Source organism: Anoplopoma fimbria, chromosome 4 (genome assembly GCF_027596085.1).
Source record: "Anoplopoma fimbria isolate UVic2021 breed Golden Eagle Sablefish chromosome 4, Afim_UVic_2022, whole genome shotgun sequence".
Taxonomy (NCBI): domain Eukaryota; kingdom Metazoa; phylum Chordata; class Actinopteri; order Perciformes; family Anoplopomatidae; genus Anoplopoma; species Anoplopoma fimbria.
The window spans coordinates 23663128-23683816 of NC_072452.1; the positions used below are offsets into that span (position 1 = coordinate 23663128).

At 44.8% G+C, this 20689-nt stretch overlaps 1 protein-coding gene across 1 annotated transcript in view; it reads left to right on the forward strand.

The window, feature by feature from the left end:
• The window catches only part of LOC129089778 (protocadherin Fat 4), a 103558-nt gene that overhangs the window by 64178 nt on the left and 18691 nt on the right, over positions 1 to 20689 (forward strand). Inside the window, exons 6-9 of the mRNA XM_054597143.1 lie at positions 1320 to 1494; positions 13077 to 13257; positions 15840 to 16090; positions 16299 to 20648. Coding sequence (XP_054453118.1) covers positions 1320 to 1494; positions 13077 to 13257; positions 15840 to 16090; positions 16299 to 20648 — 4957 coding nt within the window. The remainder of the gene's footprint in view (positions 1 to 1319; positions 1495 to 13076; positions 13258 to 15839; positions 16091 to 16298; positions 20649 to 20689) is intronic.

A 20689-nucleotide genomic window follows, 5' to 3' on the forward strand; every position in this document is an offset into this window, starting at 1 on the left:
ATGTGGTGGGAAGGGAGTCCAGACGTGGTGGGCTTCTGCCACACAGGAACACACATCTGTGCGCTAACCTGGCTGTCTGCGGCATGCACAGCAGGGATGGCTGGAGAGCCCACAATGCATTTGGGCTCACCAGTGCAGTGTGGTAGTTTAATGCTGCAGTACGAGGGTGAAAAGTCAGGCTGAATAATGGTTTCGTACTCAGTGTTTTTTTTCTTTTTTTTTGTGGATTCCCTGGGAAAGTCTGATTAGACAAAGTGAATAAAGTAATGATCCTCCTTCGCTCAACAATTACCTTCATGGTGCCGCCAGCACCGCGATGGTGATTAACCCTCAGCTGCTTCAGTGGAAAAGGCTCAGGAAGGTGGATATGCTGGGTTACTGCCAGCTGTACTTGGTTGTGTGAGTTGTGCAACATATTTCTAAGAAGAGAAAACATGTGGGAAAAAAACAACAGGAAAACTGCTCTGGTGTGCTTTTTCCAGAGATTTCCAGAGTCAACTTTAAAAGCCCAAAAGCACGAGTTGATCTCTAGTGATTAAAAATGACTGAGTAGGTACTAAGTAAGACCTGAACTTTAAGTCAAAATAAAAATAAAAATGCCTTTTTATCCCTTTTAGATCACATCTCCGGTTATATTGTATTGTATTATATAATTTCAACCCCTCGTTTAACATTAGATTCCTCAAACATTCTGTTTCACTGTGAGATACGTCAAAGTACAGAAATGAAAAATGCTCAAACTTCCGTTTCACTTGGACTTTAAACTCAATTTGTAGGTTCTTTACTTAAAGCAAGACTTTTTAAACCTTTTCTGATATTTACTTTATCTCATAAATGTAGCACAATAAGAAAACAATCATACAGTCAACAACCCTGACTCATAAATGTCAGTTCTACAGCAATATGTAGTTCACCAATATAACATTAACAACATAAACAACTGGTCATACCAGAACAGGTAATGCTGTAGTGAAAAAACACCTGAGTGTGTTGAGCAAGAGTGTGTTTTACTGCCTATATATTCAACTTTTAACATGTAAGAAGAAGAGTTGAGTCTTCTTGACAGGTTACATATTCTTTCTCTTGGTATTTTATCCCATTTTGTTCTTGAAACACAGAAGTTAAACTGTACTAAAGTCTAGTCCATGTTACTTTCCACCACCGCTGCCATGCTATTACAACTTCCTCTTAACTGTTTATTCCGGACAACCTCCAGTTCGGCTGCTGGAAATGAAAAACACATTTTTCTTGCACAAGAAGAAGAAGTTTGATCCCCAGAATCCCTGAAGAGGCTTGTCTTTTTTTCTTGTGTCTTCCAGGTTGTTGCCAGAGACGACGATCAAGGTGCCAACGGCCAGCTGAGCTACATGCTCAGCGGCGGGAACGACGAGGGCGCCTTCAGCCTGTCGTCCAGCGGTCAGCTGAGCCTGACCCAGACTCTGGACCGCGAGGCTCAGGGGAAATACATCCTGCTGATCACAGCCACCGACTCAGGTAAGACCATGGTGGAGGTTTTCAGCTGCAACGGCGGGTGATACCATCTTGAAATGTCTGACGTTTTTTATTTCTCCAAGTAAATAAAGTTTTAGTGTTATGTTTCACGTTATAGTGTTGTTTACGTCTGAACACGAACCACATTGAACTTGTTCCACTTATGACAAGGCCTGAGGACTGAGCTTCATGTAATATGTCCTTACATGGCCTTTGTTGAATTTTTGCAAAGCTAGAAACATATTTTGTAATCGGCCAGGAAAAAATCTGAGCCGAAAAAGAATATTTTCATAAACTAACACCAGTGTCAACAAACAGCATTTTGATTTCATAGTGGGCACAGTGCTCTTTTTTATTGTGGCACAATAAACTAAACATTCAGGAGTTTTTAGCTTGCAAAATAGGGGGTGTTTTTTGACCTATTCCCCAGAAGTCCTTTCAGCGGGTTCCATTGAACAGCATCCTCTGTTTATTTGGTTACGGCGGTAGATCTTGTTATAGCCAGATAAAAGGTTAACTTGTTATTGCACAGAGGCCAGTTAATGTGCAGTTTAAAGGAGTACATGCGTATCCCCGTCGCAGCCAAATCACATGGTATCCCAGCTAAGTATATGTTTCCCCCGAGCTGCTCTGGCACGGCCGTCATGGTCTGAGGGTGGTTCTGTTTCATTCCTGGACTGACCATGTGACCGATCATAACGCGGTTTATTTTTGACTGTGCACAGGATTTGGTGAGAATTGAGACAATGTTGCATGGATCGTCGAATGGAATGTTATATCTAATACATAGTCAGTGAGTAATTTGCATATTTGTTGGGGAGATTGTGACATTTTATGTAATTTTTCATTATAGGAGTGTGTTAAACAAAAATCTGTGCAGAAGCATGAGATTCTCCGATGTCAAAGGGTATTTGCTCCTCATGCTTTCTCAACATTTTCTTGCTTCACACACTCCACAGAGGTTTGTGCCACATGGACAAAGTTGCCCAACAAGCGAACATACTAATTAGGATTCGATTCCCTTTTTTGTGCGCTTCACAAGGAGTCCATATTTAGAACCCTGACAACAATTCCAAAATATTTTGACAGGACGTTTCATTGCGATGTTGGATAGAGGCAGAAAAAAAAAAAGAAGAAGAGGGATTTGGGGTAGAATATCAAAATATCAAAAAACCCATAATCATAGTACAGGCCAAATTACCCAGCAGCATTTTCTCACATTTTTGAGGCCTCGGCTGAGACGGCGGGGGGAAATGGTTCTCCCAGGCGCTATCTAGCAGGAAATGTCGAAGGTAGATGGTGCAGACATGTCTCCTGTTCTGCCGTCTACCGTGACCCATTTTCAACCACAGACATCCATCTCAACATGTTAACGTCTGCCTTTATCTTGCTGCACTGCTACTGGTCCGACTCCAAGACACATTATAACAGAGATAAAGAGAAAAAAATAACATTTATCGCCCCAGAAAAATCAGTCTGTACAAGTATAACTCTGTCAGGCAATGAATTAATTTATCGGTTTGTTAAAGAAAATATGTTGTTATGTCATATTTGGTATTTGCGAGACACAAACGCTTCATCATGAGCAGAGGAGATAACTGGTTTTTAACACGAATATGACCGATGATCAGAGAATCATAGATGGACTTCCACGTATCCGGGCAGTGATGTGTGTTTGTGTGTTGTGCTGTAGTGCACCAAACCTCACGGGACATTTTCAGTCATTTGAGTGAAGGTGAACTGATGAATGGCAGTCTGAGCGGCGCTTCAGGACGCTCTGTGCCTGACTGAAATCTGTCAAGAAGTGAATGGAAACAAAAGAGCTCACCGGGTGCCGGTTCCCACAATGGGTTCTGGCTCGGGGGAGCAGCAGAATTTGGCAAACGTCTGGCATTATTTGAAAAGAAATCTATGCGCAGCACCTCCGAAATGTGGCATCCATATAAGCTGCTTAAAGGTGTTTTACAAGGCGTCTTGTCGAGAGGAAACTCAAAGATCAGACCTTGGACGTGTCTGTTTGTTCTCTTTCTTCCTTGTTTACGGAAAGTTGTTTACAGCATTTCTGAGTTAACAAGTTGTGCAGATAGCTGGAGACGTTGGCGGATGCAGCGTCCGAGGCTGATCTCAACGCCGGGGCCAACATCTGGAATCAGCTGCAGGCGAGTCAGATCTGTAAGCCACTGCTTAGCAACGCACAAGTTATGCCCCCGTGGAAGAATGTGCCACTTATTGTTTATGGAATGGCTTTAAGTGGTTGAAAAAAAAACATATTTTTATGCATCTGGCAGCTGGTATGGTTTGTGTTTTTACAGCCGATTAGCATTTTATTAGAACCAACAAGTTTGATAGCATTCTTTCCATTCTCTAAACACTTCTTTTCAGTGTTCAGAAATGTAATGATCATGTGAAGTTAATACTTTGCCTTTTTCTGTGTAAACTGTTTTCTCATTAAGTCAAATAAATTTGCCAGAAGCTTTTTTTTTATATATATATTAGTGGCTATGATGGAACAGCCTTGGAAAGCAAACAAGACGTTTAAGGTTTAGGATTAAATATGGTGCAAAGTTATAAGTTTGTTATTGTTCTGTGTTTGTTTATTGATATGGATAATCATCTATTTTATTCATGGGTTAGTTTGTTCTGTTGTTGTCTGGGTTTTGAGGATTTCAATATGTATTTACACACCCTGTTTTGTGCGTCTCTTGTTGGAAATAAGATGTCTCCTTGTGAAATTGAGTTAAAATGTATCAAATTTGATGGACAATTTAGATGAAATTGAAGAGATAAACTAGTTTATGTGGCATTTTATGTAAGTTTGTATATATGCAAATGCTTGCGTCTGCACAGTAATGCACACGCACGTACTCTTTGCCTTCCCTGTGTGTTGAGACATCTGTGTCTGTGTGAGTTTGTGCATTTGTGCATTGTGTTGGTTTCCCCGAGTTTGTGTGAGTCTGCATGTGGTGGTGAGAGTGTCCTCGGGATGCATTGACATGCACCATGTTTGGTCACGTTTATTAAAGGGAAGGCACAGTAAATCCCTCGGCCCAGGCCTATAATGGCGGATACGGTCGCATAGAGAAATCCCGTGTCTTTCACATCCCTCCAGCACATCGCTCCACAGTGCCACGCTGTTTGTATTCGGCCTTTTGACTGCTGGGTGAGAGGAAGTTTTGGGATGCTAAACCATTGCTTAGCAGATAAATACTTTTAATGACCATCTCTATATTAAAGCAGGATCTTTTATTCTCTTAAATGGCTCCCATGGATCTGCTGCATAAACCTTCCAGTGTTCCTGAGCTTTCTCCCCCCCTTGACTTGATTAATTGAATAATGATCTGTCCATCACCTGTCGTCATGTTTTGAACAAAATCAACAAGAAGTATGTATCTATTCATCTCTGGCACATTAAACCAAATATAAATGTAAAGGAAATGAAGTCCTGTATGCACACTGATAACACGGAGTCAAAACACGGCCGGGTCATTGCTAGATCACCGTCCAACACTTGCCATAATAAATCTTTAATATGGTCCTTTTTCTGAAGGCTTCAGCCAGTCTGCAGTCTAGTGGCAACACAAGACTTAGCCAAATAAAATATCAGGTTCCTCAAGTGAACTTTAACAGAGCAGTAACATTCTGGATTAGCTCCTTAAAAAAAAAAAAGAAACTGTGTGCAGCTTGCAGAGTTTTTTCCTACCGCCTGTTTTCTCTTTTCCACTCCCTGGTACACTTTAACAATAGCTCCATCTGAGTGTTTGTGTAAATAGCTTTGGTAAGTAATGGGGTTTAAAAAAATAAAAATAAGCCGGTGTGGGTTGGATGGTTGGCTTGGCAAAATCCACTTTTTTTTAATGATGTTTATTTGCTGTGTTTCTCTGAGGACTCTGGTTAGAACTTCAAGTTCTGGCAAAGCTGATTTTTACCAGAACGCATAGTAGCTGTTCATGACTTACTTTTCTATTTAACCAACTTGCAGTACGTTATTATGTGTGTGAATGTTTTTTCTCTCCTTAGCGCTTTTCCCAATGTCATATTTCATATCCATGTGGCCAGCGTATGAACATTATAGAGTTGTGTTATGAGTGAGTTATGCTGTCCTTAACCCTCACGCTGGTTATGATCTGCTGGTGTCGCCGTGGAATAGTACAGAATGTTCCACACATGCTCGGCTTAATAGAGATTTCCAGATATTCAACAACACAGCAAATGAAAGCGCCATTGTAATAAAAAACACAAAAGGCACATCACTTCATAAAGTTTCACCACAGGCCCCTAAAAATATGAGGAAAAAGCAGCACTTGTAGCCCGTCGATTATGCTTCCCTTGCCCTGCCTGCAAACCGCCAAACCCTATCCGTAACATATGGGGAAGAAATTATGCAAAAGCAGTCAGACGCCGCACTCCATAAATAACTGGGAAGCAGTATAACATTAGATTTAATTTGACGATTGCCTCCGAGATGGCTGTATTATTAGGGAATATTCTTTCCCCTTTATTCCTGCAGCTCGGAGCGTTCTTCCCTTTCACTCTCCTGCTTGTTAAGTGTGAGAAAACCTCTGTTTACTCTGTTATGTTTGGCAAACTGTGCGCTGGGACAGCTTCGCACCCTGCACTCCGCTCCGCCGAGGCCATTCATGGGTGCGGGACGGGGTCGCATTAAAAGAAGCTTTGTCGCAAAGCAACAGGTTCCCAGAGGCAGAAAAATGTCAATTTCGCCCCTTGATGGCGGCCAATTCTCTCCCCCCCCTCCCTCTCCTGAGTAATGATGTGTTTTATTTACGCTGTCCCTTAAGAGCACAATCCAGCCGCAGTCCATAAACCGTAATTAACCGTTTAGCCTTAAGCTTCAGGCTACAGATGGGCTGTCTCATACATTTACACATTCATCCGTCTTCCCTAAGTCAACCTGTCCTGGACTGGAATGAATCCGGTTTGTTTGGACGTCCCAGCTTCGCCCTTGTTTGTCGAGGTTTCGATGAAACGTCAGTCACTGATATGTTGAAGGAAGAGATTATCTCTTGTGCCAGCAGAGACACTCAAACTTGCTTCTTAGCACGGCTTAGACTGAGCGACTCAGGGCGACCCGCAGACCTTTTCCCAGGAGGTGGCTGCTGCTGTTTCCTTCAAATCACCCCCCCCTGTGAGGCTCTAGCAGCAGTGTGCGCCCCCATAGCAGCTGCAACAGGTCGCGTAATCGTCACTAACACATGTATTTGTACCCCCTCCGGTTCAGAGAGTATGGCCACGGCACCTTCTTGGAGGTTAATGTGATTTGTCCGGTGGTAATGTACACTAATAAGGTGCTTAGACCTCGCCATATGTTTATGCCAGACAATACTTTCTGGGTTGAGAGGCTTAGGAGGAAAAACTGTCTGTGGATCTGCAGGATGGAAGAGGAGGCAACAGATGGTCAGCTGGTCTAGTTTAGTCTCAGGGTCCTTAAAGCTCGTTATTGTTTCTTCAGGGGTTATTCTGGGCTCTCTGATTTTCCTTTTCTCCAAACGTGATCCGCGGCGCAAACAAACTGCTCTGATTGGTGAAATATTAGCATGCAGAATTCAGTGTTGTTCCCTCCGCCAGTTTAACAAGCACTTTTAAGTTCTTTCTGGGATTATTGCGAAATATCAAACAGAGGGCTCTGTTTTGGTTGTCACTGCCCCAACTGTGTCATTTCCCAGATCTGAAGGGGAATGTGCTGCGTTTAATTAAATGGTAATGGCGTTTTCAAGATTCAATTAAAGCGGGGAGGAATCCTCATGTGGCTCGAGAGCCCCGACGGATTCAGTTGCTTTGTGTGAACGGAGGCGCACTGACGCCAGGGTCGCTCTGCTTCATCCCATAGTGTAATGGCTGCACATAGGATTAAAAATAAACGCTTATCTGAACACCATCAGTCTGATGTGTTCCCATGGAGGAATCCTCCGTCTTGGAGACAGGGTTATCACCAGGACTTAACGCAGACTTATCCTTCATGGTATCCATACTGCTCTCTCTCTCTGGGGCAAAAACCACCTCATGGAAACGCGGTACCACAAGATCCACTATTTTCTTTTACTGATTGAGAGAGCATGCTGCTCTGGAACCAAACCCCATTTCCTCATGTGCAATAATAACCAAGATGAATTTGGATGAAATGCACACACACACACACACACACACACACACACACACACACACACACACACACACACACACACACACACACACACACACACACACACACACACTCTGGACTGTGAGGGATGAGTGGCATTTGCTTCCAAAACAATTTTTCTAGCCTCGGCCAAATTCCGCGTGTAAAAGCACACAGTTTGCTATTATGCACGATGATGTTGATAACTCTCCGGCGTGCGGTAAACAGGGATGAAGCGAGGCTGTAATCACCAGGAGAAGAAGTGTCGGGTTGCGGCAGTTTGCTTTCCTAAGTAATGAAAGATTAACCCCTGAAATAAGATTATGCTTATGGCACAAACCTCCAGCAAGCGGTGAGGTAGTGCATCGATTGCCTTATGTGTTTTGGCCAACAAGTGATCTACAAATCAAAGGTCTCAATGCAAACACCAGTTATCTTGCGTTGCCATGCATAAGCACCAGATCATCATTTTTTGAATCTCATTCTGCGATCTGCTCGTTCGTGTCTTGTAGCTGCATGGATTTGTTTCATGGAGTCAAATGACATCAGGCAGATGAAACAGGCTCCGTCTGTGAAAAAAAAAAAAAAGATTTACAAAAACTGCTGGAGAAAGAAAAAGAATCGCGGGGTCTGGGGTTAGGATTTGCCGATGGAAAAAAATACTTTTCTAACCTCAGTGCATGGCAGAAACTGGTAGGCAGCTGACGGCCTGCAGCACATTTCCACCAGCTCTCTTTCCATGGCAAAATTATGTCATTTGTCATACAGCAGTCGGCCTTTTTGCGTGCTGCCAAAAGTAGGCATATTTCCTCACCATCACCCCCCCCCCACCTTTCTCTGTATGAGCCATGTCGTCTAACTCATTGACCCTGACACTCTTCCCCTCGGCTTTTCCAGATTCCAGCAAAGACTGTTTGGACGAGATGCTGGCATTTCTCAGCACTCTTTCAGAGCATTCCTCTCCTGTTGAGTCACTCCACTCTCCACCAAAACAAAAAAAAACAAGGCGATGGAGATTATTTTCTACAGCATAAAAAAGTCTTTAAGAATCGGAAGCAGGCGACGTGCTCAGCTTCGACGTGGACCCCGTTATTTAGCAGCCGCCGCCGCCGTACGCGTCTTAAGAATGTCTCGCCCTTCGCCACAACTATTTGAAACAACTGTCATTTACATACATTTGCATACCTGCCGAGATATAGAGTTCCGTGATGACTAAATCTGTCGGCCCACGCGATGTAACAAGATAGATCTGAACTATTTTACACGTTGGAAAGCAGGTTTTGAGGAGGGGGTGGGGGGGGGGGGGACAGCTGCCAGGGGGTTATGTGATATCAGTGAGCCCCAGGAGGCTAAGAAGGCACGTCCTGAGGCGCACGATGCTGTGAGAAGTGATACGCCGAGAAAAGACGGGGGAAAAAACGCCCCGTTTGGAAGCGACGGCTGTCGACGGCGGCGGGGTCGGCACAGGTTCAGGGTCACGTGGACGGAGCGTCATGAGGGGCTTTAGCGGGTGTTTGGAGCACAGTTCAGGGGGTGGGGGGTGTCTGTGGTGTCTTTGCTCCATGCTTACTGAGGATTAGCTCGGGGACAACAGTGTCCTGTGCCTCAAAGTCCCTGATTCGCTCGGTGACAGACACAGCGACAGGTCAAAAGGTCACGCGGTGGAGGTTGTGTGTTCTCCCGAGGCAGTAAACAGGTTGTGACATCACATCCTGTGCAAAAGTGAAACGCCTGGAAGGAGGGCAATGTTCTCCACACCCACACACACACACATATACACACACATACTGGGTTAGCGTTGTAGCTCGGCCTGCTTCCTTTCTTAGTGGGAAAACAATGCTTTTGAAAACTGCACAACAGAAGGCAGTTTGAGTTCAGAGAAACACAGCAGCTGGCTCGATGCACGAAAACCAAAACCATTTCCCTCATTCGCTCCGAGTCTTGGTGAGAGCTAATGGCATTTATAGACAAAGCCACTTAGCTCCCAGAGCCACTTAAGTATCAGCCTGTGCAAAACATCTTTGATCAACAACAGCCTTAGCGAGCCGCTGACTGTCAAACACGCTTTGCCCGGCAGCAGCAGCTCCGGCGCCGGTTAACTTAAAGCGATACGGACACCTTGCCGACTCGGAATCGCATCCTCAAATTAAGAGGATCAGCCGAGGAGGAGTCGGAGCTGCTCTAATCTGTTGCCATGACAACCTCCCCCGAATACGATGATTCGTGTCAATCCAATCAGGGTGCGCACTTGAACGTGTGACGCCGCAGCCTTAAGGGCGAGCGGATTAGACAGCTGCAATCAAGTAGGATGCTGACTAAGTAATCCTGCTGACTGCATTTGTTCGGGACACTCAGCTGCATGTTGTGGTCCTTTGATTACATAATCGCCCTGTGAGGTTGCAGAATGGACTGGATGCTCCCTAACTCTCATACCACAATTTACATTTTCCCGTTAGTTTGTGTTTCGGACGCCGTTTATTCTTTGCATTCGACACAAAATTTGTCGCCAACTTATCCCTTGTATAAATCGTGTTGGAGTATTTTGTTTATACGCAGAGTTCCCCTCACTACAAATATTTGTAAAGGTGGAAATACATAATCACCTCAAAATATAACATTGCCTATATTTGGTTATAAACAGGATTCTTTAAAAAAGCTTTAGCTAGAGCTGCAGAGCACATGACTCATTTTGGTAATGAGTCACTAAAGATTAGTGCTGTATGGTTTCTGTTCCTCCTTTGGGATGGAAAAATTGTTTACTGTTACCTCTGTTTGTGTCATTTATTTTGCTTCTGGAATTCAGCTCTGTTTATTCTAAAACCCTGTGTCAGCCACTTCTGTTCTGACCAAAAAACCTGGACGCATTACAAGCTTAAGGTCCAATGTCTGTTTATTATCACAAGGCCAGGCAGTGAAGTTGATGTTACAGTAAACTATCTCAAATCTCATTTTTGGGAGGAATCCCCCCTGCCCTCCTGAAAGAAGCTGCGGTGTCTCCAAACCCAACAATAAAGTTCAAATTTGTTGATCTTCTCAAGGGAATTCTGTTTCTCCTCTCTGCCCACAGCGAGGTCACAGTTCAGTGTCAGCAATTTAGCAGCAGAGTTTGTGGGAGAATTTAATTTCTTTCCCAAGGACACCTCTTTAGTTGGTTTGACACTGTTTGTCCCACCCTGCAGGTCCGTCTCCCAGGGCGTCGCGTACCGAAGCTTGGTCAGGGCCTTGTGGCGTCTTGTACCGATGCATGAGGCCTCCGTTAGCATCCGGTGTCTCCAATGTAACCTTCAGTCCATTCAGTCATGACGTTGGGGTGGATGGACAGTTTGTGTCCCATGTAAAACCATGTCAACGCTGAGTTATTATACTGTAGTTCTGTTACTTAACTTTACTTCCGGACTCCAGTTATGTAACAAGCATACGTATTCAAACCCAATCAGCGATCTTTTGACAAACCTAGCCGACTAGTTTTGTTGCGTACGCAATCCTAAAAACAAACTAAACCTACGTTGGAAATTATTGTGAAAATGTGAGTGGAAACTGTACGTTTCCTGTGAACACGGAAGTTTATTTTGAAAGAAACAAAGCATGTAACAAGCAGAAAGTGACTGACACATCAAAACACTGATGCTCGTTCTTTATCCAAGAATACACAGTAATAGTTTTGGTACTTTTGGAGTTTTGAAAATTGTCAAGTGACCATCAAGTTTGAACATCACCAAAGTCAGACCGATTTATCCGCTGGGGACCATGAATATCTCTACCAAAGTTAATGGCAATCCATCCAATGGTTCTCGAGATGTTTAAGTCTGAAACAAAGTGCTTGATTGGCTCACATTGCTTTAGTTAAAATACCTGAAATCCAATCCGAGTGCCTGGACAAAAAGTCTAAATGTGTTTAAAAAACAAAAGGGTTCTCAGTGATGCTCATGTTTCTTTCCTTTTGGTGACATACAGTATGACAGAAATGAGTAACTTCACTCATGTATCATCTCAGGAGGCTGCTGAGGAAAATAAAATCCATCTCACTTCCAAATAAGAAGAATTGGAACCAAATATGATGAGCGTGTTGACATGATTTTATCAAATTTATAAGATAATCCATTCTGGCTGAGCAACATATCCGTAGTGTCCCTCAAGATTTATTTTCTGACCTTCCTCCCCCTCAACACCCTCTTTTTTTCTCAGGTTCCTGATGTTTAGATTTTTTGCACAGCTCCGCATTAGGAGAGAATTTTTGGTGGCCGCCGTCCAAGTGTTTTTTATTATCTCTTATTAATCCAGGCCCCCACGGTACGCGAGTTCAAGCATCTGATGTTTTCGACAGCTGAGAACACAGGCACAGGGGACACAAGCTCAAGATTGTGTATGTTTTTATTTGGGTGTATTATAGTTGACACATTCACATAGATTCCCGAGGAGAGCTGCAGGAGGGAACAACTACAAGTAAGAGGTGGGAAAAGAGCCTCGTGCAGCTCACAGATCTCATCTTTTTCTCAATCCTCAGGTGCTCCCTTTCCTTATAAACAATGTAAATATATGCAAATCATTAAGAGCTCAAAAGCCCCCAAGCCTTTAAAGATGTCCCTAAATCCCACATTGTGACTTTCAGTAACACCGCTGAACTCCTGTTTATGTTTGGAATATGTATCAGGCAGTGCAGCGTTCCTTTTAAGGATGGATTATAAAAGGCCAGCTCAAGCAAGGCAGATGTCTGAATCTTTTTTCTTTTCTGCATTGCGGCGCATTTTCATCTGCTATTGATTTAAATCCATCCCCCCCGAGGGCCCAGCGAGCCCCGTTTCGTCACCCGCTCAGGGAGAAAAAAAACGGTTAGATTTTTGCTGAAAATAGCACTTCTTCCTCGCTCAAATTCCACAGACTAACTCGCTCAGTGGTGTGCACCTTAAAATAGATACCTCACTGTGGAAATGAAATCTATGAGTGTCCAAGACCCCAGGAAGGACGCCTGAAAGATTTGGTTTCAGAGACATTGAGCCCTTTTTGAAGTGCTCTGCGCTGAGTTGATGTGGCAGTACGGCCGATGGAAACCCGAACCGGAGGCCAGAGAAATTTGCCTGCATTAATGCAGAAGGAATATCGTGGCTGAAGCCTCACAGGAGAAATGAATTGGTTCAATGTGAGTTTTGATGCAGAAGACAAGTCATGAGCAATAATGTGTCCAAAGTCAAAATGGGACTCTTAATGGCACTCACATGTTACTGTTTACCCTTTACCAGCTCGCTGTGGCACAAAAAGGAGTTCATAATTCTGTCAGTTTAATACTGCTCCATGTTCAGGTCCGTCATGTGAATGGAACGTGTAATGAGTGGCTTCTGTCCTGGCCGTCGAGGCAGTTTCTCCTTCACTTCTTTTTAGTGTGCTGCTGAAGGAAAAGCTAACTGCCATTGTCACTGATCGTTTTTGTTTCTTTTTCTCCTCTCATCTCCAGGTTCTCCGTCTCTAAGCGGAACGGGGACGGTAACGGTTCTGGTGGACGACGTGAACGATAACGTCCCTGTTTTCACCTCCTCCTCCTTCCACACCACCATCATGGAGAACGCCCCGACGGGAGCAGACGTGCTGCTGGTCAACAGCTCCGATGCAGATGTGGGCGTCAACGGGGTGATAAGGTAGACCTCGGCCTTTGGACTTCTCTGGTTCCTTTATTTTCTGATCATTTATCTCTACTTTTAGGGAATGCCTTTTGGAGAATAGCACAAAAATATCTAAATGTCCTTTATTTGGAGGATTTCCCTTTTTTATTCTTTTGAACATATTTTGACCCACATAAAAGTCATGCTTCATATTTTAATTTATTAATAAACTTTATTTGTATATCACATTTGATTTAAAAAAACCACTTAAGCTGAGGTTATTTCAGACTTTTTGGTACCGAGGCGTCTGAGGCAAGAAATTAACAAAGACCCTCCCAATTACCCAGCGGACACAAATTCACTAACGGTCTCGATTACACTGATAAAGAATATCTGTTGGTCTATTTTTTTAACCTTTGGAATTTTTTGTTTGTATGCTTTTATAAGAGAGTTTAGGCAGAAATGTGTGACGGCATGAAACAAACGTCCCGAGCCAAATTCAAACGTAGGACATTTCAGTTCATGACCCTCTGGTCTCTGCTGCAGTGTGAAGCATTCCAATGTGTTTGTATTAATTGGTCAGAATGGTTGTTCTGATCATTCAAGGTGCAAATGGTTTGCAAAGAGAATATTTGCACGAGATTTTATATCTTTTTCCTGAACAGACAAATCAAAAGTGGATGTTTTTTACCTCTTTAGAATTCATGAATTACCTCATAATTTGAATATTTTTTCCAGGCACTTCTCAAGGAAACAGTAGATCATTTTCACTGAAACTTTATTTCAATTTTTACTTCATTTGACAGATTAACGCAGGAATAAAATCTTTTGTGTGCACGAGACTAATGAAACCATTTTTTTTTTTACAATCCAGAGGAGATGTATGTAGTTCCAGTAACTACTGTGAGTAATCAGGTCAGCTCTACTCTGCTTTGATTCCTTGGTGTGAAAATATCCTTTCAGGCCCATACAGGACTGGCTTTTGGCTTTCTTCACGCCTTCACTGAAACGTTCTACCTCATCACCAGCTTTGTGAAATTCCAGGTCGATGTTGCAATTGTTGACAGGAGTTTAGAAGCAGACTGCAGCGTTTTAGTCAACACCCCAAATTCATTATTCGGGCCGCGATTCTCAAGCTGGACGACAGCTTTTTTCACACCCACAGCCCCCGCCACAGGGGAGATGTAAGAGCTTCTGGCCGGTGTCTCTCAAGCCGGACACTCACTCAAGTCCGACCCCTCCCCCCTCTTCTGTAACCCCACTGGGTGCACATTGGGGGGTACCGCAGTGCGCTCCAGTTTCCCAAAACATGATAATGAGGATGTTAATCGTCTATGACAGTGTGAGTTGTGCACATCAGGGGGTCGAGGGGGTTTCAGGGCCCTTAACGGAGACCAGAACTGGTTTCTCTGAGTTATTAGTTGGATTCTAGCAGCAGTCCCAAAACCTGGACTTGTCTCTGGACTTGTGTTTCGCATCTGTGGACAGTTTATGTTGTTGATGATGTCCAAATAAACTTTGCATCCTCTGTGCTCTCACACGGTGTTCTGTAATTTGTTGTCCCAATCTCTGGAGGGCGATGCTTTTTCAAGGAGCCTTTTCAAAATATGCACTGGTGTGTACATGTATGTGTCAGTTTACATTTACGTCTGGGTCCGGCTGGTGAAATATGATATTAGTCTGGAAGCCAAAGACTGTGGCCCCTCAGTCCTGGAGAGATGCATGTTATGTGGTCTTTAATTCTTATTGTTTGCTATGTATTTTTTTATTTGAGTTCTCCAGCCTGAACCACAGTGGCTCTCTGTGAGCAGTGGAGCAGAAAACAGTGGCTGCATTCGATACAATATGAAGCTGGATGCGTCAGTCAGTTAACCGACCGAACTGATGTCAAGCCAGTACAATGTGGTGACCATTATTGGGCATTTTTTTCTATTAAATGTGCTTTTGTGAAGCTAGAAACAGTGCCCTCTATAGCCCACATCAGGACAGTACTGAACCAGAGCCTTCAGTCACTGGCACTGCAGCAAACAATATGTTCAAACTGTTTTAGGAGCTTATGTAACACCTGACAGGCAGTATTTAACATCAGAAACACTTTTTACTCACTGTAACAAAAGATGTGCACATGATGCAGAAACAGAAGTAGCTCTATAGGCACTGAAAATAAGTCATTATTTAAGAAACAAAAGAGTGATTATGTGTAATTACATACGTTTCGCTGTCCTTTCACCATGTAATAACTTATTAGGAACACAAAAAACATATTAATATATGCGGGTGCAGTAAAAGAAAAAAACTTTGTTTGTATTTTTATCTGTTACTTTTTTCAACAATAAGCAGCTCTCAGTTTAAGGTTAGAGCTGGATTTGAAAGGTTTTCACTTGTACAAATTGAACTTTCCATTTGCAAAGACAGAGAAGATTGCTGAAGAAGTGATGAGGCAAAGCAATCAAAAGTAAAAATGACTATATTGAAAAAGCGTATTTTTAGAGGATGTTCTTCAGAAATGACTCTACTGACAGAATAGATTACAAATAATCCTAAAAAAAACCTCAATTAGTTATCTTGCCTCATCAACCTTCACTAAAACTTGTCCTACTGTTCTTTCTGTCCCACAGCTACAGTCTGACCGGAGGACACGGCCAGTTCTCCATCAACCCGGCTACAGGACAGATCATCACCAGCTCCCTGCTGGATCGAGAAGACAGAAACAATTACCAGCTGCTGGTGGTGGCAACAGATGGAGGACAGCCCCAGGGCTTGTCCAGCTCCGCCACCGTGTCCGTGACGGTGGCCGACATCAACGACAACCCTCCTCGCTTCCACCACCACCCCTACGTCACCCATATACCCGCCTCCACTACAGCAGGTCAGTACATGCCTTTAAAAGCACCAGATCTCACTGTTCTCAAGTCTCAAATTGATTGAAGAAGAAGAAGAACACATAACATATTGAAATAAGGCTTTACTTTTACAAGAAAGAGCTCTTAACATGGATTTATTTTATGCATGTTTTTGCATTGTCAGCATCTTTAAAATTAAGACAAATTATCATAAAAACTCATTTGTGTCTTTAGGGTCCCTGGTCTTTGCTGTTACTGTCACCGACGAGGACTCGGGCTCCAACGCCCAGCTGCACTACTCCCTGGTAGGACGCAACTCTGAGAGGTTCAAGATCGACCCCGTCAGAGGCGCCATCACCGCCAATGAGAAGCTAACCGGAAACTCAGAAGTTACCCTTACAGTCCGAGTAAAAGACGGCGGAGCTAACCCCAAAACGGACACGACCACCGTGACCGTCCGCTTCGTCACTGGAGGAAACTTCCCCGTCATCAAACTGAAGGAGCGTACGTTTACGTTCCCGGAGAGCGAGCCGACCAACCACGTTGTCACAACGGTGACCGGGTCCTCCATGAGGGGTGGGCCGCTGTCATATTACATCGCCAGCGGCAACCTGGATAACGCCTTTCACATTGACCAGCTATCGGGCGAGGTGTCTATCAGACATCCATTAGATTATGAGCACGTTCAGAAATACGTTCTCTGGATTGAGGCCAGAGATCAGGGCTTCCCACCGTATTCCACTTATGAGAAAGTGGAACTGACAGTGCTGGACGTGAATGACAACCACCCGGTGTTCGATAAGGATCCCTTCCACGCTGAAATACTGGAGAACCTTTCACCTCAGCGGGTTCTGATGGTCTCTGCTGTCGATCTGGACAGCGGGCCTAATGGACAGCTTGAATACGCCATCATTGATGGCAACAAGGAGAACAGCTTCAACATTAATAGGGCGACTGGTGAAATACGAACCACCAGGCCGCTGGACCGGGAGAAGGCGGCTCAGTACACGCTGAAAGTCAAAGCCACCGACCGCGGGTTGCCACCCAAAAACACAGCGGTCAAAGTGATAATCAACGTGCTGGATGTCAACGACAATGCTCCAAGGTTTTCCAAGATCTTTAGCGCTACAGTGGCTGAAAATGCCCCGGTGGGTTACACTGTCACCAGGGTCACCACCACGGACGAGGACGCTGGTTCAAATGCCGTCAGTCGATATTCGATCACAGATACCAGCCTTCCATTCAACGTTAATCCAAACACAGGAGACATAACAATAAGCAGGCCACTCAATAGAGAAGACACAGGTCATTATATTGTCAAAGTGGCTGCCCATGACTCTGGCTGGACAGTGAGCACAGATGTCACCATATTTATAACGGATATTAACGATAATGCCCCCAGATTTAGTCGTCCCTCTTACTATCTGGACTACCCTGAGCTCACGGAGGTGGGCTCCCTGGTCACACAGGTGTCTGCCACAGATCCTGACGAGGGTGTCAACGGCAAAATCTTCTATTTCATTCGATCCCAGTCGGAGTTTTTCCGAATCAACGCCAGCTCTGGAGAGATATTTGTGAAGCAGCAGTTGAAATATCAGAACTCGACAGGTGCTAGTAGCATAAATATCAACCGCCACAGCTTCATTGTCACAGCGTCAGACCGGGCAGTGAAGCCTCTGATGAGTGAGACGACGGTGATTGTAAACATCGTAGACAGCAATGATAATCCGCCTGAGTTCGATTCCCCTAGCTACTTTACTCCCGTCACTAAAAGTGTCAAGGTTGGCACCAGGCTGATTAGAATTGTAGCTCACGACAAAAAAGACTTTGGCCTTAATTCTGAGGTTGAGTACTTGATAACAGGAGGAAACAGCTCTAGTAAATTCAAGCTAGATAAAACAACTGGCTGGATAACTGTTGCCTCCTCCCTCACATCTGATATGAATAAATATTTCCTCATTGACATCACAGCGAACGACAGAGGAAATCCTCCTTTGTCTTCGCGGACGTCATTGCGAGTTGCAGTCACGGAGGAGAACCACCACACTCCTGAGTTCTCACAAAGCCAAATCTCAGCTACTGTACCTGAGAGCCTTGTTGTGAGAACGGCAATAAGGACTCTGTCAGCCAGAGACAAAGACAAAGAAATGAATGGCCTTATCACATACAATATTACTTCAGGCAACGACAAAGGTCTGTTTTCACTTAATAGTAAGACGGGGGTGTTATCCCTAGCTCAGCCTCTGGACTTTGAAGAGAAGCAACAACATGATCTTAGAGTTTCAGCCACAGATGGCGGCTGGATTGCAAAAACAAGCTATGTCTCCGTCACAGTACACGTGACCGATGTGAATGACAACCCTCCTGTGTTTGATCCTGACGAGTACTTCCCCATTGTGCAGGAGAATGTTCCCAGTGGCACCACTGTGGTCAAAATGAACGCCATAGACCGCGATTCTGGAGCCAACGCAGTCATGGCTTATGTGATACAGTCATCAGACAGTGACCTCTTTGTTATTGACCCGAACACGGGCACCATCACCACCCAGGGCTTCTTGGATTACGAGGCTAAGCAGGTCTACCATTTAACTGTAAAGGCCTTCAATGTCCCAGACGAGGAGCGCTGCAGCTTCGCCAATGTCAACATTCAGCTTAAGGGAGCCAATGAATACGTACCCCGCTTTGTCTCAAAACAGTACTACTTTGAAATCTCTGAAGCCGCTCCAAAAGGCACAGTGGTCGGGGAAGTGTTCGCCAGTGATCGAGACCAAGGAGATGATGGAGTGGTTTACTACCTCATTTTTGGTAAGAGTAGAAAGAAGGGCTTTGGCATCAACAGGAAAACAGGCCAGATTTATGTTACAGGTACTCTAGACCGTGAGAAAGAGGAAAAGATTTCACTGAAGGTGTTGGCGAAGAACGCCGGAAGCATCCGGGGGGCGGATATTGACGAGGTGTTTGTGAACATCACGATTCTCGATGCCAACGATCCTCCCGTTTTTACCCAAGAACTGTATGACGTGCAGGTTAGTGAAGGTCTCTCACCTGGGGGTCTTGTTACCTTTGTGAGTGCTGAGGACTCAGACTCGGTCCCGAGCTGGAGCCGATTTTCATACTCCATTGCTCCTGAGTTTGATAAAAATGTTTTCACTATCAACCCAAAAACTGGCCAAGTGTCCGTTTCTGCAGAGCTTGACAGAGAAACAACTCCTGTGTATAATCTTACAGTTCTGGCTGTGGATACTGGCACGCCCCCCGCAACCGGAAGCACAACTCTGTTTGTGAACCTGGAAGATATCAATGATAACGGTCCAACTTTGACAAACGATTATGCCGAGGTAATGGAGAATCAGAGAGCTGGTATTGCCGTTACAACGCTAACAGCGTCAGACACTGATCTACCACCAAACCAAGGCCCATTCCTGTTCAGCCTTCTCGGTTCTGGCTCTGCCAACAGCTACTTCAGCCTTAGTCCAGCTGGAGTTTTAACCACAAGTCGGGAGATTGACAGGGAACAGATTAGCGACTTCTACCTCTCTGTTGTGATCAAGGACTCTGGTGTGCCTCAAATGTCCTCCACAGGAACAATTCACGTCAAAATAAATGATCAAAACGACAATCCCTCGGAGCCGAGGTCCATGGAAATCTTTGTCCACTACTTTGGAAACATGTTTCCTGGAGGTTCTTTGGGAGATGTCAAACCCCAAGACCCTGACATTCAGGATAGATTCCACTGCTCTCTTATTCCACCATCCTCCGGCCTGTTTAATATCCCAACTGGAACGTGTAACCTCAACTCCAAAGCCCGCTCAACAGATGGAACTTTTGAATTAACCATCCGCAGCAGTGATGGCGTCCATGGTGCAGTCAGCAATACAGCCAGAGTCCTCTTCATGGGTTTCACGAACGCCACAGTGGACAACAGCATACTAATTCGCCTCCACTCCCAAGGAGTCAAAAGCTTCCTTACCAACCACTACCTCAGCTTCCTACGCATTGCCAACTCTCAGCTAGCAGGACTAGGCACCGGGGTGCTGCTTTATGGAGCATTTGAACTCAACAATCAGACTTTCGTAATGGCAGCTGTGAAACGGGGCCACGGACAATATGTCAACCCCAGTGGTGTGGCCACATTCTTCCAGAGTATCAAAGACATTTTATATAGACAGAGCGGGGTGCAAATAGATGCGGTGGACCATGATCCGTGCACACGCAACCCGTGCCAGAATGGAGGCAGCTGCAAGAGGCGTCTCAGTGTCGGGCCTGATATGAAGACAGAAGAAAGTGTCCCAGTGATCCTTGTTTCCAACCACCCCCTGCAGCCCTACGCCTGCAGCTGTAGGCCAGGGTATACAGGAGCCCTGTGTGAGACAGACATCAACGAGTGCCAGCCATCGCCCTGCCACAATGGCGGCACCTGCCACAATCTGGTGGGGGGTTTCTCCTGCACCTGTCCCGAAGGTTTCACCGGGATGGCCTGTGAGAGGGACGTCAACGAATGCCTTTCCAATCCCTGCAAGAACGGGGCGCTGTGCCAGAACTTCCCCGGCGGCTTCAACTGCCTCTGCAAATCCGGCTTTGCAGGTACTGCACACCCGGGAGTCACATTTTATGTCCGACCACAC